The sequence below is a fragment of the Oncorhynchus tshawytscha genome, linkage group LG24 (assembly GCF_018296145.1).
Source record: "Oncorhynchus tshawytscha isolate Ot180627B linkage group LG24, Otsh_v2.0, whole genome shotgun sequence".
In the NCBI taxonomy this organism is placed as follows: Eukaryota; Metazoa; Chordata; class Actinopteri; order Salmoniformes; family Salmonidae; genus Oncorhynchus; species Oncorhynchus tshawytscha.
In genome coordinates this window covers 31,382,432-31,399,642 of record NC_056452.1, presented here as the reverse complement: position 1 = coordinate 31,399,642, position 17,211 = coordinate 31,382,432, and the positions used below count along the sequence as shown (strand labels likewise).

General features: G+C 42.7%; 1 protein-coding gene across 1 annotated transcript; it reads right to left on the bottom strand.

Moving 5' to 3' along the window:
- Positions 1–1,543: 1,543 nt before the first annotated feature.
- mkks (MKKS centrosomal shuttling protein) lies at positions 1,544–10,583 on the bottom strand. Its single transcript, XM_042305679.1, is given in 7 exon segments — positions 1,544–1,796; positions 2,514–2,794; positions 2,796–3,257; positions 5,374–5,484; positions 6,037–6,224; positions 6,429–6,633; positions 9,457–10,583. Coding segments are annotated over 7 exon segments (2,211 nt in total). The 5' UTR covers positions 10,261–10,583; the 3' UTR covers positions 1,544–1,636.
- Positions 10,584–17,211: the final 6,628 nt, after the last annotated feature.

Below are 17,211 nucleotides of genomic sequence, written 5' to 3'. Positions count from 1 at the left end.
GAGATCTACCTAGATATCTACATATAGACAGTAGAGATCTACCTAGATATCTACATAGACAGTAGAGATCTACCTAGATATCTACATAGACAGTAGAGATCTACCTAGATATCTACATATAGACAGAGATCTACCTAGATATCTACATATAGCCAGTAGAGATCATAACCTAGATATCTACATATAGACAGAGATCTACCTAGATATCTACATATAGACAATAGAGATCTACCTAGATATCTACATATAGACAGTAGAGATTTACCTAGATATCTACATATAGACAGTAGAGATTTACCTAGATATCTACATATAGACAGTAGAGATTTATCTAGATATCTACATATAGACAGTAGCACAAAGCCCTCACCTGCAAGGAGATTAACCTAGAGAACGGCTGGTCCTTGGGCTCTGTTCACAAACACAAACAGACCCCACAGAGCCCCAGGACAGCAACACAATTAGACCCAACCACATTATGAGGAAACAACAAAAGAATGGTGGACACACTGGAAAGAATTAACAAAACAACAGAGCAAACTAGAATGCTATTTGGCCCTAAACAGAGAGGACACAGTGGCAGAATACCTGACCACTGTGACTGATCCTAAACAGAGAGTACACAGTGGCAGAATACCTGACCACTGTGACTGACCCTAAACAGAGAGGACACGGTGACAGAATACCTGACCACTGTGACTGACCCTAAACAGAGAGTACACAGTGGCAGAATACCTGACCACTGTGACTGACCCTAAACAGAGAGTACACAGTGGCAGAATACCTGACCACTGTGACTGACCCTAAACAGAGAGGACACAGTGGCAGAATACCTGACCACTGTGACTGATCCTAAACAGAGAGTACACAGTGGCAGAATACCTGACCACTGTGACTGACCCTAAACAGAGAGGACACGGTGACAGAATACCTGACCACTGTGACTGACCCTAAACAGAGAGTACACAGTGGCAGAATACCTGACCACTGTGACTGATCTAAAATTAAAATCTTTGACTATGTACAGACTCAGTGAGCCTTACTATTTAGAAAGGCCACCGAAGGCAGACCTGGCTTTCAAGAGAAGACAAGTTATGTGCTCACCGCCCACAAAATGAGGTGGAAACTGAGCTGCACTTCCTAACCTCCTGCCAAATGTACGACCATATTAGAGACACATATTTCCCTCAAAATTACACAAACCCGCAAAGAATTCGAACACATATAATTTTTGACAAACTCCTGTATCTGTTAGGCAAAATATCGCAGTAACGCCATCACAGTAGCAAGATGTGTGACCTGTTGCCACAAGAAAAGGTTGACCAGTGGGTCAGAAACAACAATCTAATAAAACCTACATATATCTGCCTCTTCATTCCCACCCCTGTCATTCGTACAGTCTTCATTCCCACACCTAGCTTATGTAACATTTTAAATGTTATACTAGATTTTTTTTTATAACCGCTAGTAATATCATACTATTTGAAAGTGTTGTGTTTACATTTGTCAAAACAATGACAATGTAAACACATTCCATGCCAATAAAGTCCCTTTGAATTGAATTGAGATGTTGGTGTCAGTTGACATCTTGGATGAGATGTTGGTGTCAGTTGACATCTTGGATGAGATGTTGGTGTCAGTTGACATCTTGGATGACGTATCTAATGTCCAGTACCAGATTAGCCATTTCCACGGCAACCTGCAGAGCATTGAGTTTGGCTGTGAAGGAGTCCAGCACCCTGAGCTGAGGGGGAGTGTCCTTACCCACAACCAGGGGGGCAGAACGTGAAGGGTACCTGGTGAACGTAAAGCTTGTTTATTCAGAGGACACACACACACATCCTCTTCTACATACAATAAAATACAACAACATACATCAAATACAACAACAACATACATCAAATACAACAACACACATCATACAACAACAACATACATCCTCTTCTACATACAATAAAATACAACAACATACATCATACAACAACAACATACATCAAATACAACAACATACATCACATACAACATACATCCTCTTCTACATACAATAAAATACAACATACATCACATACAACATACAACACGCATCACATATAATAACATACAACACACATCACATACAACAACATACAATAACATACAACAACATACAACAACAACATACAACAACATACATCACATACAACAACATACATCACATACAACATACAACACACATCACATACAACAACAACATACAACATACATCACATGCAACAACATACAACAACATACATCACATACAACAACATACATCACATGCAACAACATACAACAACATACATCACATACAACAACATACATCACATGCAACAACATACAACAACATACATCACATACAACAACATACATCACATGCAACAACATACAACAACATACATCACATACAACAACATACATCACATGCAACAACATACAACAACATACATCACATACAACACCCAACATCAACGTATTCATGGATCTATGGTGGGTACCTGGTGTTGAGGGGGGTCCACTCCAGCCCAGGCCGGGCGCTCCTCTCCACCAGGCCACAGCCACAGGTGGCTGGAACCTCATCTCCATCACCCCGCTGGACTGCCTCTCCCTGGGGCACAGTACCCGAATGAATAGCCTCTCCCTGGGCCACAGTACCCGAATGAATAGCCTCTCCCTGGGGCACAGTACCCGAATGAATAGCCTCTCCCTGGGCCACAGTACCCGAATGAATAGCCTCTCCCTGGGCCACAGTACCCGAATGAATAGCCTCTCCCTGGGCCAGTACCCGAATGAATAGCCTCTCCCTGGGCCACAGTACCCGAATGAATAGCCTCTCCCTGGGCCACAGTACCCGAATGAATAGCCTCTCCCTGGAGCACAGTACCCGAATGAATAGCCTCTCCCTGGAGCACAGTACCTGAATGAATAGCCTCTCCCTGGAGCACAGTACCCGAATGAACAACCTCTCCCTGGGGCACAGTACCTGAATGAATAGCCTCTCCCTGGGGCACAGTACCCGAATGAATAGCCTCTCCCTGGGGCACAGTACCCGAATGAATAGCCTCTCCCTGGGGCACAGACCAGTGGTGGGCGTAGCTGAGGTCTACGAGGCCGGTTTCTCCATCGTGCACCAGGGCCAAGGCTACAGCCTCCAGGGAGGAGCAGAACCCGTTCAGTCCCAGTAGGTACTGAGACTGGGAGACTCCCAGGGATAACGCTGCCTTCGCTGCTTCAGTAGTGCCCTGTGACGGGATTAGATAACATTAGATTTTAATCATTTAAAAATCAGCAAATATACCAATATAACTATATACGCCATTTACCAGACCCTTTGATCCAAAGCGACTTAAATGGTTTGTGAATGTATTTTTCAGTGGGTAGCCACAGCGGGAATCAAACCATTGACGTTGTAGGCTCCATGCTCTACAAATTGAGCCACATATGAGTATATCTGAACGTAAAGCTTGTTTATTCAGAGGACATACATCACAACATACATCACATACAACAACAACACTGAGTATATCTGGACCACATGACATCAGTCATAAATATGAGTATATCTGGACCACATGAAATCAGTCATAAATATGAGTATATCTGGTTCAGTGTTATTGAGCAGTATGGGGGGGGGTGTACTAAGCTATATGGAATTGTTTTAAGAAGGTCATACCATGGATCAATTAGCCAGTTGATTTTGAATTTTAAAAACCCCTTGAAGTATCCCAGCATTTTTTTTTTTTTTTAAACAATTATTTGATAAAAAATGGTGTATTAGCCCATAGAAACGCATTGAATAACAGATTCACCACATGGAACAACAGATAGTCCCCCCCCAACAAACAAACAATGTAAAGGAAGTTTGTTCTTTAGTGTCTATCCTGAGAAATATATGAAAGATTAGGAAACATTTATTTTCTAAAAACCTATTTTTTCTTTGTCATTAAGAGTCATTATGGGGTACTGAGTCATTATGTCATTATGGGGTATTGAGTTATTACGGGGTATCGAGTAATTATGGGGTATTGAGTCATTATGTCATTACGGGGTATCGAGTCATTATGTCATTATGGGGTATTGAGTCATTATGTCATTATGGGGTACTGAGTCATTATGTCATTATGGGGTATTGAGTTATTACGGGGTATCGAGTAATTATGGGGTATTGAGTCATTATGTCATTACGGGGTATCGAGTAATTATGTCATTATGGGGTATTGAGTCATTATGTCATTATGGGGTATTGAGTCATTATGGGGTATTGAGTCATTATGTCATTATGGGGTATTGAGTCATTATGTCATTACTGGGTATTGAGTCATTATGTCATTATGGGGTATTGAGTCATTATGTCATTATGGGGTATTGAGTCATTATGTCATTATGGGGTATTGAGTCATTATGTCATTATGGGGTATTGAGTCATTGTGTCATTATGGGGTATTGAGTCATTACGGGGTATTGAGTCATTATGTCATTATGGGGTATTGAGTCATTATGGCATTATGGGGTATTGAGTCATTACGGGGTATTGTGTCATTACGGGGTATTGTGTCATTATGGGGTATTGAGTCATTATGGGGTATTGAGTCATTACGGGTATTGAGTCATTATGGGGTATTGAGTCATTATGGGGTATTGAGTCATTACGGGGTATTGAGTCATTATGGGGTATTGAGTCATTGTGTCATTACGGGATATCGTGTCATTATGGGGTATTGAGTCATTATGTCATTATTAAATGAGTATTGGTTACACTACAATTTAGGGTGTGGAAATGTTATGCCCCTTAGATATTAATTTGGAATCCTCCAATCCTCTTATACTGTAGCCTACTCCCAACCGTCATGTTGAACAGCACAATATTTTCCATTCCATCTTTTACATTTTTAAAATGTATTTATTTATTTTACTTTATTTAACTAGGCAAGTCAGTTAAGAACAAATTCTTATTTTCAATGACGGCCTAGGAACAGTGGGTTAACTGCCTTGTTCAGGGGCAGAACGACAGATTTGTACCATGTCAGCTTGGGGGTTTGAACTTGCCGGTTACTAGTCCAGCACTCTAATCAATAATAGAAACACCATGATATTAATCAAATTAATTAAGACAAATTTCTTAAAATCAATCCCATATACTATGTTTATGCAAAAAAGGTTTTACATTTTTTAATAATGCCAATATGGGAGACTATCAAACGCTCCTCAGAGATGCCCTCTGGTGGTCAAAACTAGCACTGACTTGCATTAACGTAAAACATGGCTGACAATTAGATAACGTGCCACAGAATGCTGCAGCAGCCCGCGACGTGTGCTGCAGTAAGACTCAACTTTTAAAGGAGCCACCACTGTACAGACCTTGTTACTGATGTAGGCTGCCATGTGTGTCTCAGTGCATCCTCCTCCCAGCAGAGCTACTGGGTCTCTCAGGGTCAGCCTCAACACATGCTCTGCCCTCTGACACACAGCCTGGAACATCACAACCACAGAGACGCAGAATAACAACAGATCGATGCAAAAATCATTGCCTCCCCGAGAAAAACATTTAGCAACGTTCTAACATTAACTAAACAATGAGGAACTAGATTACACTTCTAAGACAGGCTTGGATTACATTCAGAGTATAGGTAGACTGTTATTGCTTGACTGTTATTATTTGACTATTTGAGCATATGTAAAGGGTGTCAGTGTGTCTACCTCCAGTTCATTGAGCATATGTAAAGGGTGTCAGTGTGTCTACCTCCAGTTCATTGAGCATATGTAAAGGGTGTCAGTGTGTCTACCTCCAGTTCATTGAGCATATGTAAAGGGTGTCAGTGTGTCTACCTCCAGTTCATTGAGCATATGTAAAAGGTGCTGCCTTAGCGTTGCCTTCCTGAACAAGCCTCTGAATGGGCTTAAACCAGGGTCAGCACGCCTCCAATTCTATCACACCAACATTGGCAACATTTCAAGCTAGCGGTGGAGTGAGCTTACTTCCCGTTCTTATCTCTGTTACACAATAGGCTCAGTCTCGTCTACCTTCAGTTCGTTGAGCATGGTGTCGTTCCTGTGGCAGAGGACCATGGTGCAGACAGCTGGTGCTGGTTCCCGAGGTGGAAGGAGATGCAGCATCTCTCTGGATCCAACGGTCCTGACACAGCAGCCTTTCACCTGGCCATAGGCCTCAGGAGGGATAGGGGTCTGGTACAACGCCACTGCTTGAGCACCTGGAACAGTGGGACAGGTGAAAAACCAGTGCTTTCTCGAATCTAGTAGGATTTATATTTATATATAAAACCCATGTATTATAACAAAATAGAAACTAAGGCCCCTAAATGTATTTTATTCTCAGCACTAACCTACCTACTACAAAATACTAATATATCTATGCTGGGTAAAGCATTACTGATAAGTACACTATATTACATTACCTGTCATTTGAACAATGGGCTCGATGAGTGCAATGCCGAGTCTCTCTACGACCAAGACCCCGTGTCTCCGCAGGTAATGCTGCAGTACAGGGTGTATTACTCTCTGACACATAAACACCTCCACCTGGTCTGTAACTGCCTGCTCTCCCAGCTTCAGTAACTCATCCAGGATGAGGTCTTCTGGGTCAGGGGCTCCACTGTGCACCTTTCAAGAGTTGAATAATAACACCCACAGGGCAGTTATAGACTTTGAAATACTATTATTACATATTACATATATTACATTGACAGACAAAGAAAACATTCATGTTTAAAATGCGTTATTGAATAAAAACCTTGACGATATTGTATTTATTTTACCTTTATTTAACTAGGCAAGTCCATTAAGAACAAATTCTTATTTTCAATGAAGGCCTAGGAACAGTGGGTTAACTGGCCTAGGAACAGTGGGTTAACTGGCCTAGGAACAGTGGGTTAACTGCCTATTCAGGGGCAGAACAACAGATTTTACCTTGTCAGCTCGGAGATTTGAACTTGCAAACTTTCAGGTTACTAGTCCAACGCTCTAACCACTAGGCTACCTGCCGTCCCTACGCTCTAACCACTTCTACCTGCCGTCCCTACGCTGTAACCACTAGGCTACCTCAGCCTACCTCCAGTTCACTTGAGCTACCTGCCTCCTCTACGCTGTAACCACTAGGCTACCCTACCGTTCTTGACGCTATAACCACTCAGGCTACCTGCCGCCTCATTGAGCATATGTAACCACTAGGCTACCCTACCACCTCTTGAGCTATAACCACTCAGGCTACCTGCCGTTCATTAACCACTAGGCTACCTGCCGCCTCTTCACGCTCTAACCACTAGGCTCCTTGAGCCTACGCTAACCACTAGGCTGTCACCTGCCGCCTCTACGCTCTAACCACTGAGGCTACCTGCCGCCTCAACGCTCTAACCACTAGGCTACCTGCCGCCAGCTGTGTCTAACCACTAGGCTATTGCCGCCTACGCTCTAACCACTAGGCTGTCTGCCGCCTAACTACGCTCTTGACCACTAGGCTAAAGCCGCCTCTCACGCTCTAACCACTAGGCTATTGAGCCTATGCTCTAACCACTAGGCTACCTGCCGCCAGTTCATTGACCACTATGCTAAAGGCCGCCTCTACGCTCTAACCACTAGGCTATTGCCGCCTACGCTCTAACCACTAGGCTACCTGCCGCCTTACGCTCTAACCACTAGGCTACCTGCCGCCTCTGGCTCTAACCACTCAGGCTACCTGCCGCCTCTCTATCTAACCACTTGGCTACCTGCCGCCTCTACGCTCTAACCACTGAGGCTACCTGCCGCCTCTTATCTCTAACCACTAGGCTACCTGCCGCCTCTACGCTCTAACCACTAGGCTACCTGCCGCCTCTACGCCATGGTAACCACTGGCTGAACACTAGGTGAACGGAAAGGCTCTGGAGCAACGAACCGCCCTTGCTGTCTCTGCCTGGCCGGTCCTGACCACTGGGATTCTCTGCCTCTAACCTATTACAGGGGCTGGGTCACTGGCTTACTGGGGCTCTGGTATGCCGTCCCTGGAGGGGTGCGCACCTGGAACAGTGGGTTGATTCAGGTGAAAATCCTGTGCTTTCTCGGGTTGTAGCGCCCCCCTTATATTTATATTAAAACCGTGGCGGAGATCTTTGTGGGCTAGAAACTAAGCCTTGTCTCAGGATGGTAAGTTGGTGGTTGAAGATATCCTCTAGTGGTGTAGGGGCTGTGCTATGGCAAAGTGGGTGGGGTTATATCCTTCCTGTTTGGCCCTGTCATTTGACCTCGGATGGGGCCACAGTGTGCTCCTGACCCCTCCTGTCTCAGCCTCCAGTGTGCTGCAGTAGTTTATGTGTTGGGGGCTGGGGTCAGTTTGTTATATCTGGAGTACTTCTCCTGTCCTATTGGTCTGTGTCCTGTGTGAATCTAAGTGATGAGTTCTCTGGGTCTCTCCTTCTGTCTTTCTTTCAAGAGTTGGAGGACCTGAGCCCTAGGATGGCTCCAGGACTACCTGACATGATGACTATATTGCTGTCCCAGTCCACCTGGCCATGCTGCTGTTCCAGTTTCAACTGAATAAAAACCTAGACCATGCCCCAGGACTTACCTGACATGATGACTCCTTGCTGTCCCCAGTCCACCTGGCCATTGCTGAACAAGTTTCAACTTCCACCTGACTGTGCTGCTGCTCCAGTTTCAACTGTTCTGCCTTAACATTATTAACCATGCTGGTCATTTAGGGGCATTTGAACATCTTGGCCATGTTCTGTTATAATTGAACCCGGCAAAGCCAGAAGAGGACTGGCCACCCCACATAGCCTGGTTCCTCTCTAGGTTTCTTCCTAGGTTTTGGCCTTTCTAGGGAGTTTTTCCTAGCCACCGTGCTTCTACACCTGCATTGCTTGCTGTTTGGGGTTTTAGGCTGGGTTTCTGTACAGCACTTTGAGATATCAGCTGATGTACGAAGGGCTATATAAATACATTTGATTTGATTTGATTTAGGCTACCTGCCGCCTCTACGCTCTAACCACTAGGCTACCTGCCGCCTCTACGCTCTAACCACTAGGCTACCTGCCGCCTCTACGCTATAACCACTAGGCTACCTGCCGCCTCTACGCTCTAACCACTAGGCTACCTGCCGCCTCTACGCTCTAACCACTAGGCTACCTGCCGCCTCTACGCTCTAACCACTAGGCTACCTGCCGCCTCTACGCTCTAACCACTAGGCTACCTGCCGCCTCTACGCTCTAACCCTAGGCTACCTGCCGCCTCTACGCTCTAACCCTAGGCTACCTGCCGCCTCTACGCTCTAACCACTAGGCTACCTGCCGCCTCTACGCTCTAACCACTAGGCTACCTGCCGCCTCTACGCTCTAACCACTAGGCTACCTGCCGCCTCTATGCTCTAACCACTAGGCTACCCTGCTGTACATTTATGTTTGAGGTTACTAAAATATTGCATTTTGTGGCAAAAGTAAGGTATACCATTACCTCCAGGGACCCCTCTCCGAACTCAGATAGATCCCCTGAGAGAGACACCGTGAACAGGGCTAGTCGGAAGGGACCGGGCCCCCGTCTGGTTCTCTCAGAGTCTGTGGGGTGAAGCTGCATGTCTGGGACATTCACCAGCAGACCTGGAAACACTGCAGAATCTAGCACAAACTGTCCCTCGATGGAGACAGTCACAGTCTTACCAAGACGGACTCTGTCTGGGGAGCCCGGGGTGTCACCACAGGGGACAGTCAGTAGAAAGGCATGGACAGCCAACGTGCTGATATGCTGTTGTTCACCCTCAGTCAACACACAGGCAGGTTTGCTAGAGATGACACTCCTGGCTAGTGTCACCAAGCTCTGGCAGCTGTTGAAATCAACATTCACTTTACAGCCACAGTCCTCCTGGTTGAGGAAACTGGTGCAAACCTCCAATAGTTGTTTGTTGATTTTGATCGCAACACTTGGTCTCAAGCCTGACTTCTGAACATGGTCAATGAGGGAAAAACAGAGGATGCCAGTGTACAGACCACAGTCACTGAACCGAGACAGGTGGTTTAAGATGGAGGCAGTTATAAGTTTGAGTAACGGCTCCGATGAGGAAACAGCTTGAAGTAGGGATGTAGAGGTGGAGGTGGTCAGGACGTGTCCACCAACGTTGTTATGGACTTGCTTCAGTCTACCATTGGGTCCGAAACAAGAGGTGAGGATCTGCCTCATCAGTGTCATCTTCTGACAGACTTCACTCATGCTCAGTGGGCTGTCTGTACAGACAGATGACGCTTTCTTGGTAACTCGAGACATAGTTACTTATTCTTTCATGCCCAAATCATTGGAGCTGAAGACACAAGACGAGAAGCCCTCCAAATTAATTGTTGTATGGCTAGCCAGTTTTAGCTACATACTATCATATCACACATTCCCTGATAAATTCGGGTGTGATTTTTACTCGATTACAAATGTTTAGTACATCCTTTGATATTGCTAAATATACCCATGGACTTTTTCTGTCTTTAAACACATTTAACTCACATTTTAGAGCTGCGAAACAGCAACAGTACTGTATATGATTGTTCTGCGGTCGAAAATCTGACAGCTGTTAGTTTTAGGCATATTGAAAAATACCTGATTACAATATATATTACGTTGATTAAATCCAATTACCACAGAAAAGATTGTACCTATACAAGGTGAAATGTGTTTTATAATAGTATATTAATGATTATATTCGTTGTCTATGGTGAAATGTGTATTTTTTCGTGGAGGTTATTGGATGAGAAACAAAGGCTTCTGTTGGCCAGCTAAACCGTTTCTATGACGACCCCGCTACGGGGTCCTTCAAGTCACGTGATACATTTTCAAAAACAGTCGGCGGAATATCGTCGTCCCTAGTTACCACAGCCACAAAGTCATAATTAGTTCTAAAACCCGTCTATTTCTACAATTAATATTTTTTAAAATCTGATTTTAAAACTAAACCTAACCTGAAACTTAAGTACAATGCTAACCATAACCTTTTTTTTTAACGATAAAGCCCCATTTTTACTTTGTGGATGTGGTAACTAGTGGAAAATAAGTTGTTATGCAGCTATTAAATAAACGTAGGTAGTTAACGTTACAGCTCGTCCTGAAGTCAGATGATTGAATAACAGTCGGTTTCTTGCTTGTTAGCTACGGTAAATACAACAAACACGGCTTACAAGCGACCTAAGTTTAGCTGCTTAGCTTGTACGTCGTGTTCTTGTTCAACAATACACGTTTTGTACCTAACGTGTAGCTACAGTAATCCGGTAAAATAACTATTGCAATTACTATCCGATATCTAATGTATGCTAGGTATTGTGACTCAAGCAAAAAGCCACAGTTAGGTTACTTCGTGGTTCTCCATCAGGTTACATTGTCATGTCTATGAAAGGATATGGTGTGGGTAAATGTTAAAGAATATTAACGTTACATGTTTGTTTCCTGGTCGTAGTTACTACTAGACTCAACAAGAATGGCTCCTCACAAGGTTGTTGTCAAGGTAAGTGGAAAGACACCTTTTAAAACAAGTGGACTAACGTTGTTTTATTCATCTGACTGTTATTGCTCTGTCTTCGGGTAGCTGATAAGCAAGTTTATTCTGTAATGTTTGACGCATTCGATGATTGGATAGGATGGTCCTTGACATCCCTACTCCATTGAAGTTGACATTTTAAAATGGTGAAAGACATGCGCCAGACCTGTGGCAACTACTAAGCATAAGCAATGGTGGTTTGTGCCGTTAAAGATGAGGGAGGACCTTTCCATTAGCTTGTGGACTAAGGTGAACAACAAATCAAGTAGAATTGTATTTGTCACATGTTTCATAAACAGCCGATGTAGACTAACAGTGAAAAATATGTTCTAACAATGCAGAGTTAAAGATAAGATTTAAAAAAAAAAAAAAAATAGAAATACTAAACACAAGGTGAATAACGAATAGAAATAACGAATAGAATGGTTATGGTTATATGTGAAGGGGCATGGGAATACTGAGGTAATGTGACTAGACAACAGGATAGATGAAGGGTCGCAAGGGGTGAGGTAGATATTTACATATAGGTCAAGGTAACGTGACTAGACAACAGGATAGATAATAGACTAGTACTGAGTCGATGTGAAGGGGTATGAGGTAGATATTTACATATAGGTCAAGGTAACGTGACTAGACAACAGGATAGATAATAGACTGTAGTACTGAGTCGATGTGAAGGGGTATGAGGTAGATATTTACATATAGGTCAAGGTAACGTGACTAGACAACAGGATAGATAATAGACTAGTACTGTATGATCAAAGAACTTTGTGAGTTAGTGCAAAAAAAAGTGTCAATGGAGATCGTCCTGGTAGCCATTTGATGAACTATTTAGCCGTCTTATGGCTTGGGGGTAGAAGCTATTCAGGGTCCTGTTGGTTCCAGACTTGGTGCATTGGTACCGCTTGCTGTGCAGTTGCAGAGAGAACAGTCTGTGGCGGGAGTCTTTAACACATTGTTTGGCCCTTCCTTTGACACCGCCTGGTATAGAGGTCCTAGAATGTAGAGAGCTCAGCCCCAGTGATGTACTGGGCCGTACACACGACCCTCTGTAGTGCCTTGCGGTCGGATGTCAAGCAGTTGCCATACCAAGCTGTAATGCAGCCAGTCAGGATGCTCTCGATGGTGCAGCTGTATAACTTTTTGAGGATCTTGAGGGCCCATGCCAAATCTTCTCAGCTTCCTGAGGGGGAAGAGGCATGGTAATTGCCTTCTTTATGACTGTTGGTGTTTGGACCATGATACATTCTTCGTGATGTGTACAGCGAGGAACTTGAAGCTCCCACGGGCGTGCCCCGGTGGGAATAAATGAATAAAGCCGAAAGCTTACCTTGACTTGGAAGAGTTGCAGTGTTCGATAGCCTTAGCCAGCTAGCTAGAGTAAATGTCATTCCTCTCTGTCAGGTTGTTGAGTAGGCTAAATTAGCTGCATTAGCTAAGTATGTAAACAGTAAGCTATTTATTATGGCCATTGAAATGCTAGCTATTAAAATTAGATCCAACAAGAACATCAAGGAGTTTGAGATCCAGGCGATTTAAAAACTAAAGTGTCAATGTATGTTGATGATTTCTAGTCTCATTGAACATCTTGGTCACTTTTCTAGCCTTCCTGGATTAAAACCTTATTATGACAAGTGTACCATATTACATATTGGATCGTTAAAGAACACAGTGTTTACACTACCTTGTGGTTTACCAATAAAATGGGCGGTTGGTGAAATAGACATACTCGGTATTCACATCTCAAAAAATATCAATGAACTTACCACAATTTCAATTAGAAAGTTAGCAAAAATAGATACGATTCCATGGAGAGGAAAAATCACTTTGATGAACTATTATTATACTATTATTTCTACTTTGCACATTCTTCCATTGCAAAACTACCATTCCAGTGTTTTACTTGCTATATTGTATTTACTTTGCCACCATGGCCTTTTTTGCCTTTACCTCCCTTCTCACCTCATTTGCTCACATTGTATATAGACTTATTTTTCTACTGTATTATTGACTGTATGTTTGTTTTACTCCATGTGTAACTCTGTCGTTGTGTGTCGAACTGCTTTGCTTTATCTTGGCCAGGTCGCAATTGTACATGAGAACTTGTTCTCAACTTGCCTACCTGGTTAAATAAAGGTGAAATAAAAAAATAAAATAAAAACTCTTGGGTCCTATCACAGTTTACTTAATAATGGTGCTGCCTACTCCAGACGACTTGTTCATCATATGAGCAAAAAATGTTTTTTGTTTTTTTTGAAATGCTAAACCAAAATTAAAGGTGCCTTGATATAGTGATTATTTGGGCGGCTAAAATGATGAAATATTAAAGCTTTAAACCTCTCACTAAAATCTTCACTCGTATATAAATGATACTTAAACCCAAAATGGTTCTCCAGTAGATTATTAAAAGGCTCATGCTTTGTTCAAAGCCTTTTTACCTTCATACAGATTACATCTTCTCATTTCCGACTAATTGAAAATGGAATTTTGTTTAAAGTATCGCCCTTTCTTCTTAAACAAGCCGTACAAAGCTGGTTACAATTTCAGTTTTATCCTCCAGAAAAGAGAGAACATGTGTTGTTGTTAAAGCTCAAATATACTAGTTATCTGACCCTTTGATTGGTTGGACAAGATGTTCTGTTCATGCTGCAAGAGCTCTGATAGGACGTCGTTGGGAAGTCATGATAATTGCTTGTTTAAATCTGTGGAAGGGGGTGTGAACCATGAGCTTCCTTGGTTTTGTGTTGAAGAGGGCAGAAACAGGCTGGTGTCTGGCTACACCATGGTGCTACCCTAGAGGGTGCTGTTGAGGCTACTGTAGACCTTCATTACAAAATAGTGTTTTTAATCAGTTATTTTGGTTCTCTCGGCGTGTGTGTATTTATATTATGCAACAATTTCAACAATTTTACTGAGTTACAGTTCATTTAAAGGAAATCAGTCCATTTTAATACATTCATTAGGCTCTTTTATTATTATTTATTTTACCTTTATTTAACTAGGCAAGTCAGTTAAGAACAAATTCTTATTTTCAATGACAGCCTAGGAACAGTGGGGTTAACTGCCTGTTCAGGGGCAGAACGACAGATTTGTACCTTGTCAGCTCGGGGATTTGAACTTGCAACCTTTCGGTTACTAGTCCAACTCTTTAACCACTAGGCTACCCTGCCGCCCCGCTCTAATCTATTGATTTCACATGACTGGGCAGGGGAGCAGCCCCTGGTGGGGCAGGTGGGCCTGTTTTATTATAGAAATACTCCTATGTTTCTTCAGCTGTCCTGGTGGCTGGTCTCAGACCATCCCGCAGGTGAAGAAACCGGATGTGGAGGTCCTGGGCTGGTGTTGCACGTGGTCTGCGGTTGTAAAGCCGGTTGTGGACATACTGCCAAATTCTCTAAAATGACATTGGAGGCGGCTTATGGTAGAATGATTAACATTAAATGATCTTATGGAAAATCCTGCAGTCTACATGCCAATTGCAGGCTTCCTCAATACTTGAGACATCGGTGGCATTGTGTTGTGTGACAAAACTGCACATTTTTAGAGTGGCCTTTTATTGTCCCCAGCACAAGGTGCACCTGTGTAATGATCATGCTGTTTATTCATCTTGATATGCCACACCTGTCAGGTGGATGGATTATCTTTGTAAGGGAGAAATGCTCACTAACAGGGATGTAAACACATTTGTGCACAACCTTTTAGAGAAACAACATTTTGTCCGTATGGAAAATGAAATGTTAATTTCTCTACCATAAACCGCGGCCAACATCGTTTTTATAGAACTTGGTAGTATGTCCAACTGGCCTCACAACCTCAGACCGCTCAGTTTTTAGTCAACAGCTTTCGACACCTTCGAGAGTCCATGTGCCAACTCAATATTAGGAAGGTGTAATTAATGTTTTGTTCACTGTGCCCTTAAAGATAGTACTTGTCATTTAGACTACCACTAGAGGGAGCTGTTGTTGTACATTTGAGAAGTCTTGCCTCACGTCCACAGGGTCGTCTCTGCAGCCATAAATGAGTTGATTTCATAAGCCAAGTGTGTAAGCAATGTGTTCTTGTTCAATTAAATTCTAGGGACTCGTCTCTCAATTTGCATAATTTGAGAGACCAACTGCGATTCCAATAACTCAAGTGAACACAATAGCTGGTGGTCTAGTGCTGTTCAGTGCCTCGTTTTTAAAGTGTCTGTCCACTTGAAGCTTTCCCCCTGGCTTTGTCAAATGTCTGCTGGGTTTCTGTACAGCACTTTGAGATATCAGCTGATGTACGAAGGGCTACATAAATAAATTTGATTTGATTTGATTCCTTGTCCATCATCGAGGCTGGGTTTCTACCCAGCTAACAATGGAATTGTTTTAAGAAGGTCATACCAATGATCATTTAGCTAGTTGATTTAGAATTTTAGGACCCCTGTGGGTAATATAAAATAAAATACTTAATTTTTTTTTTAAATGAACTGTTGAATTTGGCCTTACTGCTATTAGCCCATAGATAATGCATTTAATAATATATGAATTAATGGCAAAACTTATAGTCAAAAAATAAGTCAAAATGAAGTTTGTTGTGAAGTTCCTGTCCTATATCTGGGAGAAAGATCAGTATATTTCAAGTTTTTTTTCACCACTTTTGTTTTGGCCTCTAAAATACATCTGTTCACTTTTTTTCCAAACTGGGTTGTATTCATTACGTCGATTTCGTAAAACATTTCTTAAATGGAAGCAAGCTGGACAAAACCGGGAGGGACCTACCTGAATGAGTTAAATAGAAATTCTAATTTCTGATTGGATTAATGATTACACTCTTGGTACCGGGTTATCTTCAGATGAGTCTTGTGGGGATGGTAATCCCAAAACAACCAACATGTTCGTGAGAGTCTCATCTTTCCATGTTTCTGGTCATGTGACTTTGTAAACCAAACCTGTTGGACTTTACAGAAGTTCTCGTGACAACTGATTTTCGGACAAATACTGCTGTAGCTCTGCCACCTTCTAGATACGGAAGGCTGACGTAGGTGGATACAGTGTATTGAGGAGCAGACATCTCGTTTAAACTGACTCTCTAGGGGTTTTTACAGCATTACCTGTATATTGTATAGATATAGTGTATTGAGGAGCAGATATCTCGTTTAAACTGACTCTCTAGGGGTTTTTACAGCATTACCTGTATATTGTATAGATATAGTGTATTGAGGAGCAGATATCTCTAGTTTAAACTGACTCTCTAGGGGGTTTTACAGCATTACCTGTATATTGTATAGATATAGTGTATTGAGGAGCAGATATCTCTAGTTTAAACTGACTCTCTAGGGGGTTTTACAGCATTACCTGTATATTGTATGGCTTTATATTTCTTAGGGTATTCATGCTGGTTTAACCAGTGCAAGGCTGAGCCTGAGGAATCTCCTGAACTGGCCCTGGCCATCCTCTCATCATGATTTCCAGGAGTAATGCACACCAGATGCGTGTGTTTTAAGCACAGAGCAGGAAAAGCCCACTGGTCTCCTTCTTTTTGTTAATGTTTAATTTATTAAACGTTTTAGGGTAAGGAACAAATGGACGTCTGCACGGGTCTCTCACGTCCTCCCTAATGCCCTGTTGCCCTATTGACTAGACGTGACCCTCTTTCTGTTTCACATGCATGCCTTCATACGCACAGTTCAGAAAGGCCTCATCACTCTCTCACCAGTTCATATAGAA